This window comes from Nannospalax galili, unplaced genomic scaffold, assembly GCF_000622305.1.
Source record: "Nannospalax galili isolate Female #2095 unplaced genomic scaffold, S.galili_v1.0 scaffold323, whole genome shotgun sequence".
In the NCBI taxonomy this organism is placed as follows: Eukaryota; Metazoa; Chordata; class Mammalia; order Rodentia; family Spalacidae; genus Nannospalax; species Nannospalax galili.
In genome coordinates this window covers 1,622,252-1,633,487 of record NW_008350329.1, presented here as the reverse complement: position 1 = coordinate 1,633,487, position 11,236 = coordinate 1,622,252, and the positions used below count along the sequence as shown (strand labels likewise).

At 45.1% G+C, this 11,236-nt stretch overlaps 1 protein-coding gene across 1 annotated transcript in view; it reads left to right on the top strand.

Moving 5' to 3' along the window:
* Positions 1-3,778: 3,778 nt before the first annotated feature.
* Lims1 (LIM zinc finger domain containing 1) overlaps positions 3,779-11,236 on the top strand; it is a 129,380-nt gene continuing 121,922 nt past the window's right edge. The window contains exon 1 of the mRNA XM_029570645.1: positions 3,779-3,991. Coding sequence (XP_029426505.1) covers positions 3,960-3,991 — 32 coding nt within the window. The 5' untranslated portion in view covers positions 3,779-3,959. The remainder of the gene's footprint in view (positions 3,992-11,236) is intronic.

Below are 11,236 nucleotides of genomic sequence, written 5' to 3'. Positions count from 1 at the left end.
AGTGTTTCTCTTCTCCTACTACATGAGTCCCAGGGATTGAACTCAGGTCATTTGGTTTGGTGGCAAGCATGTTTACCTGCCGCATCATCTTGCCAGCCCTACAGTGAAAAATTTAAACTGAAGAAGGAAACTGAAGAAGACACTGGAAGGTGGAAAGACCTCTCATGCTCATGGCTTAGAAGAATTAATACTGTGAAAATGGTTTTCCTACCAAAAATAATTTATAGCATTAATACAATCCTCATTCAAATTCCAGGACCATTATTCACAGAAATAGGAAAAATATACTCAAAATTCATATAGATATGAAATTCACAAAAATTCAATATGGGAAAAATTCATATGAAAGCAACACACACACACACACACACACACACACACACACACACCCCAACCCCTCCCCCTGCCAAAAAATCCCTCCCAACCAAAAATGAAACCAGTATGGATGAAAAAAAGGTCCCAAAAAACTGCATCTTGAAACTGAACCATCTGCAAAGACTGATCATTGGATGAGAACTTCACTGATTGTGGAGAGTTTGTAATGTTGCAGGTCCAAAGCCTAATTACATTTTGTCTTGTGTTATGCTTAGCCCCATGACTAGGAGCCATTCTAGCCCACCTCTGTTTCTGACAATATACTGTGACTAACTGATAAAAAACCTTTTGGAACATATTAAATTAACAAAGCCCTAGCTCCCATCAACCAAAAGGCTGAGCGTCATCAGATAGCATCTGAGGCCTATAGCTGAGATTTCTCTTTTGCTGTAGCTACCTACTTAATGTTTCCATGAGTTGAAAAGTGTCTTGATTTATGAATTTTCTTTGTTATGTTGCTATAAAAACTTCATGAAATTGATTTCGTGTTGGAATGTGGAATTTAGGGTAACTTGAATCTGTATTCTTGGGCCATGGTCACTCATATTTGGCTCCAGAATAAATTCTTATCCCCTTTGAGGTGAGAGCTGTGCTTCTGCATCAACACCTGCTAGCCAAAGCAAAATAAGCAAAAACAATAATCCTGAAAGTTTTGCCATACCTGTTTTCAAGTTATAGTACAGTGCCATATAGTCTGGCACAAGAACAGGAATGTGCATCAGTGCAGTAAATAGAAGGCCTAGATATAAGTCCACACAGCTACAGCCACTACCGCCATCTTGACTACCATTACTTTTTTTCTTACTTGCCAAGTCTTTTCTTGCCTGTGCCTGGGAATCCTCTCCCCTCCTCCTTGGGGCTGTTCACCGTGTTGTATTTTGTGCCATATACTGTTTGCCTATGATCCAACCACTGAGAAGCAAACACTTTATTGTCTCAAGGTAAAATTCTCTCTCCTTCAGGAGACTGTGAAGTTGTGCTGCATAGCCAAGTAATCTTCAAGAGTAGTTAATATCATGGAGTAGCCTGACTTTCTGAAGCCTGACTTCCTGGTTCTTCAGGTCGTATACTAAGGATCTCTTCCCTGCAGAGAGTCTTTTCCTTTTGTGCAGTCAGTGATCCCAGCTAAACTGTGGACCCTGAGCGTCCTTCCCACGTTCAAATGAAGAAAGTTCATTTCTCCCTGCCAAACTGCTTTTTGGGCTCTTCCAGTTTCTTTCTGTTGCTGTGATAAAATACTGACCAAAACCAACTTGGGGAGGAAAGGGTTTATTTGGTTTTATAGCTCACAGTCCATCATCAAGGGAAGCCAAGACAGGTACTCAGGGAAGGAAATGGAATAGACCATGGAGGTATGCTGCTTACTGGCTTGCATCCCTGGCCCATGCTCAGTTAGCTTTTTTTTTCCTCAAAATAAAAATTTTTTTGCATTATTTTTATTTTTTGCTAAGCATGTATTGTGTGCATGTACACAAGTGCACCCATGTTGTGCAATGCTCACAGAGGACAGAAGAGGGCATCGGATCCCCTGGAACTAGAGTTACAGATAGTTGTTAGTGGTCATGTGGGTGCTGGGATTCAAACCCCAGTCTTCTGCAAGAACACTCAGTACTCTTAACTGATGAGCCATCTCTCCAGCTCCATCAGTCTGCTTTCTTATACAACATAGGACCAGTGTTGGCTCTGCCTGCAGTGGGCTGGGCTCTCCCATATCACTCAAGAAAATGCCCCTCAGATATGGCCACAGGCCAATCCTACGGGAGAAATTCTTTAATTGAGGTTCCCTCTACTCAGGTTGTCAAATTGACAACTGATGCTATCCAGCGTACCGGCCATAGTGGGCAGCATACTACAGCCCCGCAGGCACATGGGGCAAGACGAGCCCCATGTGGGGCATTATGATCATCTCTTCAGTCCCATCAGTGCAAAGACTTTTTCTTCATTGTATATAATCATTTTACCCGATACTGTGCTACATAAGGACACTCCCACAAGTATACATTGCACATTGAGTAGTTTGACTTCTTTCCTACTACCCCAAGATATGTGTTTATATCAGTTTCATATATACGGAAACAGGAAATATGTTCTAGATTCTTACAAAACTATTCACAATAGCTAAAACCGAAAAACAGATTTGGGAAGATGTGTTCAGCCAGAACAACTGACATTCTATTTTATCCTGAGAAACTGCAGAGTTGAGCAGTAAGACATTCCATCAATCCCACATTCTAGAGTAATAGGTAATTTTCCAGGTTTCCATAGTGGCAGACATTGGTCAACCACAGAAGCAGGCTCACCAGGAAAGCACATTTCAGACAACGTAACTATGAGGAAAGCACTAATTGAGGACCAAGAGGCAGCCAGATTTTAGCCAACTGTTCCAAAATGACAGTAAAATTTCTTTTTCCTTTGGAAGCAGAGGGAAAAATCTTTAAACATTAAAAAAATTTGTTACGTTTATTTGTGTATGTGTGTGGGTACGTGTGCCATGGTCAGAGGGGTTCGGGGCTCTGATGGTCAGGCTGGGCAAGGATCTTTACCCTGAGCCATTACCCCGGCGGCAGGAAAGGGCAATTCTTAGAGCACCCTAAACTCCAGCTCCGGCAGGCCAATCCAGTGAGGCTCTCACCCTGGGAGAGGACTTTGCACGACATCCCCATTCCCATAGTCTCCTCCCGATCTCCAAAGGGCGGGCAGAACTCCGTAAAGCTACGGTCTTGAGCTGCGCGGCCCACCGACCCAGGTCAATCAGAGGGTCCCTAGCTAAGGATACCCTGGTCCATCCTTGGGCCTTCCACACCCTGCCCTGCTTAAGAGCGACCGCTGCCTGGGAAGCTCCGCGTCTGTAAGGACTCTCCAGGGAACTCTCGGACACACTCCGGCCTCCGTTCTGGACAGAGCGGAGGCCCGGACGTGCCGCATGGAGGTTAAGGCCGAACTGCGAGGCCTGGGAGTAGGCCAGGGGGACAATGGGGGCGGGACCCTCAGCTCCCCCGGGAGATGACAAGAGTCTAGAGCTTCTTCCTCAGTTCCGGATTCCCCGCCCCAACTTCCGCCCTCGCCAAGTCTACACTGCATCCCCGCCGCCTCCCGTTGCTGAGTGGTTCCCCACCCCCGCCTCAACGCGAAGCCCCTCCCCTCTCGACACTGAGCCCTGCCCCGCCCTCACCACCCCTAGCTGAGCTTTGCCAACGCCCCGGGTCCCCGCCCGCGCAGAGCCTAGCCACTCCCCCTGCTCCGTCTCCTCCTCGCAGGACTTCGCCCCGCCCCTCGCTGAGCTTCGCCCCGCCTCTGCCTCCGCCCCCCACAGAGTCTTTGCTCGCCCGCATCCCTCCCCTCGCTGGGTTTAGCACCGCCCCCGGCCCCAACCCAGACTCCTCCCCGCGCTCGCTCGAGCGCGGTTAACACCGCTATTTGCCCGCCTCCCGCGGGCAGGAGGCTCCCGGCCCACCTCGCCCCGCCTCCCCTTCCTGCCTGGGGTCCGCCCGCTGGTTTGCAGCCCGCGGTGGCAGCGAGAGAGGAGGGCGCGGCTGGAGCGGCGCGGCACTGAGGCGCTGAGGGACCCGGCGTGGACCGCGGAGATGCTGGGCGTGGCGGCCGGAATGACCAACAGGTACGGGCCAACCCGCACAGCAGGCCACGTCGGCCGCAGCTCCTGCAGCCTCACGCGGCCTCGCAGAGAGGGCCGGTTGCCTTCGCCACCCCGCGGCCTCCCTCGCGGAGCCTCGGGGCCTGGCTTTCTGGCCCGCGGCCCGTCCGGACATGCGCCCCCCAAAGCCCGCGGCCCGGGACAGGCGCTCTAGGTCCTGTTGAGGTTCCCGTGCGGCCTAGCGGCGTGAGGGCCGATGCTGTTCCGGAGCTGGGCACGTAGGAGTTGTAACTCCTGTTACCGTAGGAAACAGACTAGGGTCCCAGGACCCCACTGGGTTTAGCGTAGGATGGCCAGATTAAGGCATTTGTTGTTTTAGAAATGAAAGTGGACGTCTGAAATATTTATTCATTAAATACCCATAGCATACATAACACATTTTAATGAAAATAATGTATTCTAAACAGAAAAATTAGATGGGTAGCCTTCTTACACATTTTACAAATCCCTTCCATATCTGACTTAATAGAAAAAGCAGCTGGATTCTCCTGTTTAGCATAGTCAGTTACGATTGATTGAACTATATGAAGGACATTTGGTCTTAATACAAGATGGGTGGTTTAAAGAGAAATATTTTAATAGCTTTTCCAGATAATTGTGGGTATTCTTTATTATTCCTCCAGAAGTTCATAAGTGACGGTTTCTTGAAGGCTCCTTTTGATATGAAATCTGAAGCTGAATCATTGGATTTTTCTTAATTAAATTAAAGTTTCTGGGACTATCTTGCATTTGAATGAACCTGTTACTGTAACAGGTTTGTATTGGCTTTCTGCATCAGGCAGGTCCTCGGTGTTAACACATGTCATTAATGTCAACACATGTCATTAATGTCACTCGTTAAAATGTCGCTTGTTAAGAACAGTACGGGCTTGCATTCAGTTTCAAGGACTTGATTGTTATTCTTGCAATAAAAATGGTATTTCATGGAAAATGCATCTAATTCAGCTCACTGTAATAAAACGTGCTTTTCCATGAGACAGCCAAGCTACTTTGATATGCAGCAGAAGCGCTTTTGTAAAGCACACTTGACAGTGAGTTCCAGGGACCAATGAAGATGATCAGGAGTTAGTAGTAATTTGCACAGCTTCATTATAGACATTTTTGTCTTAAAAATTTATTGAGTATTAAGTTCGTAGAGAATTGAAAATATGTGTGAGATGCATAGAAGAATGGATGTGTGGTATAAGCTGAGACTAGAATATAATGGTTTCCTTGCAGGACCCTCAAGTCTTCATCTGCTATCCTTCCCTGATCTCATCCAGGTCTCACCCTGAGTCTCATTTGGTCTTTTTGAGACAGGGTCTCCCTGTAGCCACACCTGGCCTGGAACTCACTATGGAGACCAGGCTGGTCTTGACCTCACAGAGATCTGCCTGCCTCTGCCTCCCGAATGCTGTACCTAGGCTGGCCTTGAACTTGAAGTGATCCTCTTGCCTAACTTATCAAGTGCTGGGATTACAAGTGTGGTCACCATGCCTGGCTGCCCCCCACCTTTTTACATTTGAGTATATCCATATTGGTACACACAATCATTACTATCAGCCATACCTAGAACTCTCTTTGTCTTACAAACTGAAACTCTTGTACACATTGAACACCATTCAAACTCCCCCTCCCCTGCAGCTTCTGGCAACCAACATTCTACCACCATTCAGCCTCTTTGATTTTAACTCTTGAGTACCTCAGATAAGTAGAATTACACAGTGTTTATTATTCACTGCAGTTCGATAACGCTTCCCCAGAAGGGCATTTGGATGGTGCATTTCTAGGAAATTAATAAAGTTACTGTGAACATTCATGGACAAGTTTTAGTAAGAATGTAAGTTTTTCCTTTCTATGGAATAAATGTCCAAGAATATGCAATTAGCAGATTATACAGTAATTACATGTTTAACTTTTTAAGAAGCTGACAGATTTTTTTTTCCCCAGCATAGCTGTACAGTTTCATCAAGGACACTTAAAGGTGAAATTGGCATTCTTTTCCTGGAGGGAAAGATTTGGTGATGCTGATTGCCTTCAAAATGTTTATGCATCGCTTCTCCGCCTGTTGGCTAAGATCAAGTTCAAAATGTTTATGCATGTTGTAGTGTGTGCTTTCTATTCATGGGGAGTTTTAGTAGGATTTAATAGCTAAGACTTGAAGAACAACCATGGGAAAAGTGATTTTCAATTCTTAAAGATTTTTCTTGGTCCCTGGAGAGCTAGTGCCATTATGAAGAAGGAAATTCATAAAAGTGTCTTCCTAAATTTTCAAAGTGCTATGCTGCTTGTGAGGTAGGGAAACAGGTCGGTTTTTTGTTTCTGTTTTTTCTTCCGGTTTTTTTTTTTTTTTTTTTTTTTTTTTTAAGTCAGAGTTTCATGTAGCCCAGGCAAGCCTCTAACTCTCTAGGTAGCCCAACATAACTTTGAACTTCTCATTCTCTTTTCTGCTTCTGGAGTCCCGAGATTAAAGGTGTCTTACCATGAAGCCTGATTTATTCAGTGCTGGGAACAAACCCAGGGCTTTGTGTATGCTAGGGAAGCACTCTACTGAGCTATAGTCCCAGCCCTGAGCTCCTACTTTTTAAGACAGCCAATGACAATTTGATGGTAGGAAAAAAACCCACCTTTGATTGGTCTGTGCTCTGCAGGTTTAGAGAAAATGACCCATCAAGATTGTGCTCACTTTTATGTACTGTTTGCTTATTTATTTTTTATGGGATTGTGCTGTTCTGATTTTAGAATTCATATCCTTTCCCTTTGTGGGAGCCTCTTGGCTCACCTACTCTGTAGCTTTTATGTTGCTAAGTGTGGGTACTGAGCTCTCCCTTCTTCTGTAGCAGCAAGAGGGGCACTCAGACTCAGAGCTTCTCTGGCAGAGAAACTCAGCAACCTCAGAAATCTATAATGGGAGAACAGAGCTTAATTCTGCAAGTGTGTTCTTCAGGTAATCATTTAAAGAAGCCTCAGTACAGATCTTATTCTTAGGACCACACTGAAACAGCAGCAGGAAGAACATCTGAAGTCATTTGTTGATTTTACAGTTGTAACTACTCTAAATTGCCATTTCCCAATCTTAGGAATACCATACTGTTGCCACATTGTGTTCCTAAAACTTTAGGATATTTGAAAGTAAGAATTCCACATGTTGCCATAGGCTGTACCTACTCCAGCAGTAGGAGTTTTATGCCCCCTCCTTTCATCTGTGTGTGTGTGGGAGAGAGAGAGAGAGAGAGAGAGAGAGAGAGAGAGAGAGAGAGAGAATATACAACGAAGACAATTAGATATTTTTCCTGTATCTTTTTTTCATATTGGAACACATTTAGGAATTTGATGAGTCTGCTGAGACTTAACAAATCGGTGGGGAAGCTGCAGATAAAGCAAGTTCTAAAACAATAAGCTCTGAATAGTGCCTTCTGTGAAGGGGGAGGTGGTATTGAAAAGTAATGAATGCTGGTTGGTGAGGGAAAGTGGTTCTGGGAAATAAGTGAATGCTAGGTGAGGGGTGGGAAAGTAGTACTAACTAGGAAACTGAATGCTGGCTGAGTGTGCTGGACAGTAGATGTGGTGGTTGAACACTTGTCCCCAATTGGTGGCACTGTTTTCGGAGGTTTAGGAGGTGTGGCTGTGCTGGAGGAAGCAAGTCACTGGGGGGTGGGCTTTGAGAGTTCTTAGCCTTATCCTAGTTCCATTTTGTCTCTGTCTGGTTCCTGTGCCTGTTGAGGATGTAAGTGTTTAGTTTTCTGCTCTGGCTGTCTGCTGCCATGCTTCCTTGCCATGATGGACTTCTAGAACTGTAAGCCCAAATAAGATCTTCCTTCTGTAAGCAAGTGGCCTTGGTCATGGTGTTTTATCACAGCAGCAGAAAAGTAACTAAATTGGGGCTGGAGAGATGGCTCAGTGGTTAAGAGCACTGGCTGCTCTTGCAGAGGACCCGGGTTTGCTTCCTGGCACCCACATGCAGCCATAACTCCAGTTCCAGGAGATCCAATGCCCTCTTCTGACCTCCGTGGGTACTGCACGACATGGATGCACTTACATGCAGGCAATATACTCATACACATAAAAATAAATAATAAATATTTTTTAAAAAAGAAAGTAATACAGAAATAGAGCTGGGATCCAGTATTAGGACACCCAGGAGCCTAGGGCCTTATGGGATGTATAAAGATCATAAAATAAAGTAAAATAGAGTAAGATACAGGACGAAAACATCAGCAGAAATGTTTGTGTATACACGTGCATATTCCTTTTGTACAAAAAATAAGCTCATGAAGCTATATTGTTCCGTGACTGTTGTCTTAAGATTAAAAATTGAGGTAAAATCTATACAACATAAGATTTACTGTTTTGCATGGTTCTGTGGTATTAACCCCATTTTCATTGTTGTACAGCTGTCACCACCATCTATCTCCAGAACATTGTCTGGAAACTGTCCATTAAACGCCACCTGTACCTCCCTTCCTCCTTTCCTCCCTCCCTTCTTTCCCCCCCCCCCCCCCCCCCCCCCCCCCCCCCCCAATATGGTCTCACTATATAGCCCTGGCTGGCCTGGAACTTGCTCTGTAGACCAGGCTGAATTTCAGTCTACAAAGATCCTCCTGTTTCTGTCTCCCAAGTGCTGGGATTAAAGATGTGTCCAACACGGATCTGTTTCTTGCACTTCCTATTTTCATTGAATTAGCGATCTTAGAGTCTTCCCAGCGTGGGATATCTGGGTTTTTCTTTCAGCCTTTTAATGATTACATGGCATCTTACAGTATACATGTGTTATGATTTATGTAACTGATGGATTTGGGTGTTCTAGGTTTTTGTTATCACACTTTCAAGGTATTTATCAGTATTTCTGTAGGAAATTCTGAGTGTAGAGTATGCATGTTCCAATGAGAAAATCCATAGAGGTGGGGAAGCTAGTAAGAGGCCATCGGGTGGAAGCTTCTTGGGAAGGGATGAATGCAGTGATATCAAGTGGAAAACGGCAATGGAGTAGGAAGGGTATGGGGTAATGGGAGGGCAGGGCAGAGCAGGGAGTGTGGGAAGGGGTAACTAACACTGAAGGCCTATGGAAAAAGTTATATGGAAACCTACCACTAGAGAAGCTTTTTTTTTTTTTTTTTGTCTTGAAAACAGAGTCTCCCTGTAGCCACAACTAGCCTGGAAATCGTAATGTAGACCGGCTGGCCTTGATCTCATAGAGATCTGTCTGCCTCTCAAGTGCTGGGATTAAAGGTGTGTGCCACCATACCTAGCCTAGAAATTTCTTAAAGTGTATACATATACAATATAAAAAAGATTAAATGAAGTTACCCTATAACGGGGGACATTGCCCCTACTAGACAGCATATGCTATCAAAGTAAAAGCCCAGTGCCAGGAATGGATTTCCTCATTTGAAGCTGTTGATCAGGGTTCCATAGACCCTTAAACAATTGCCCCTGCTTAGTTACTGTGCTGGATAGCTTTGGTTGTCCACTTGACATACTTGGTAGAGGAAGTCTCAGTTGGGGAATTGCCTCCATCAGACTGGCCTGTGGCCATATCTGTGGAGCATTTTCTCAATTGTTGAGTGTTGTGGGAGGTCTCAACCAACTGTGGGTGGTACTACCCCTGGGCAGGCCATTCTGTATTGTATAAGAAAGCAGGCTGAACGTAGACAAAGGGAGCAATCCAGTTAGCAGTGTTCCTCTATGGCCTGTGCTTCAACTCCTGCCTCCAGGTTCCTGCCCTGAGTTCCTACCTTGGGCTCCCTCAGTGATGAACTGTGACCTGGGAGATGTAAGCCGAATAAACCCTTTCCTGCCCAAGTTGGTAAGTCAGAATGTTCTGTCACAGCAATGGAGAAACAAACTAGAACAGTTACCCACCAGAACATGATGATGAGATCCTGTTGTTGAAGACACTACATAACATGAGTTGTACAACAAACAAGGAGAGGGCTGGAGAGATGGCTCAGCAGTTAAGAACACTGAGTGCCCTTGAGGAGGACCCGGATTCGATTCCCAGCACCCACATGGCAGCTATAAACCACCCTTAACTTCAGTTCCAGGGGAATCTGAAGCCCTCTTCTGACCTCTGTGGCATTGCATGACTTGGGTGCACTCACATACATGCAGGCAATACACTTGTACACAGAAAATAAAAATAATAAATAAAATATTTTTTAAAAACCCAAAACAGCCAGGCGTGGTGGCGCATGCCTTTAATCCCAGCACTTGGGAGGCAGAGGCAGGCGGATCTCTGTGAGTTCAAGGCCAGCCTGGTCTATAGAGTGAGTTCCAGGACAGCTGGGGCGACAGGGAGACCCTGTCTCAAAAAGACCAAAAAAAAAAAAAAAAACAAGGAGAAATCAAGCTGGTACTGACTGACCTCAAAGCCTCATCTCTACTAGCTAGCTTTCATAGTGCTGGAAGGTGCTATTCATGCTACCTGAAGAGAAAAGTAATCATCAGCCTTAGCTATAAATCTGCAAACTGCAATAATAACTGGCCTGGCAAGATATGCCTGCCAGTGGAATAACGGTCAAATGTTACGTGAATAACCATCCACTTTCTGATTGGATTTAAGGTCTGTTTCACAAAATAAAACCTATACCTGACACTGATACCAGGCCTAGGAGCCTGTGCCTAGACAGGTTGAAAGAACCCATTACTATTCTGCTAACTGGACATAGTATTGAACTGACTCCTAATGACTTATTGTTATACCCATAGATTAATGCATCCGTCAGCTCTCAACCAGAGAACCTTCTGGATGCAGCAAATGGTGATTAACACAGAAATAACTGATCAGTGTACAGAGAATAAGGGACTGCAGAATGCTTAGCCCTGAATAGGATACCTGTATCAAGCCTCTGCCTCCAAGGCTCAGATATCATTTCAGAAGAGGAGGTGGAAAGATTGTAAGAGCCAGAAATGATGGATGACCACAAGGAAGCAGTGTTTTCCAGACAGCTGGGCAGTTACTCATATGAACTCACAGTAATTGTGACAACATGCACAAGACCTACTCAAACTCGAACCACATAGAATCCCAGCATATAGTAGGGAAGTAGGTAAGAAACCTCAACCCTAGCTGAGGAACTATTGGAACTGAGAGCTGCTGGGAGAGGGAGAGTCAGTTTTCCTTAAGGGTGTAGTTGTGGGTAGGTTAACCAGGCTCCAGTGGGTAGACCCACATCGAAGGGCATTTACGAACACAAATTAAGACCTGATAGGCATATATATATATATATA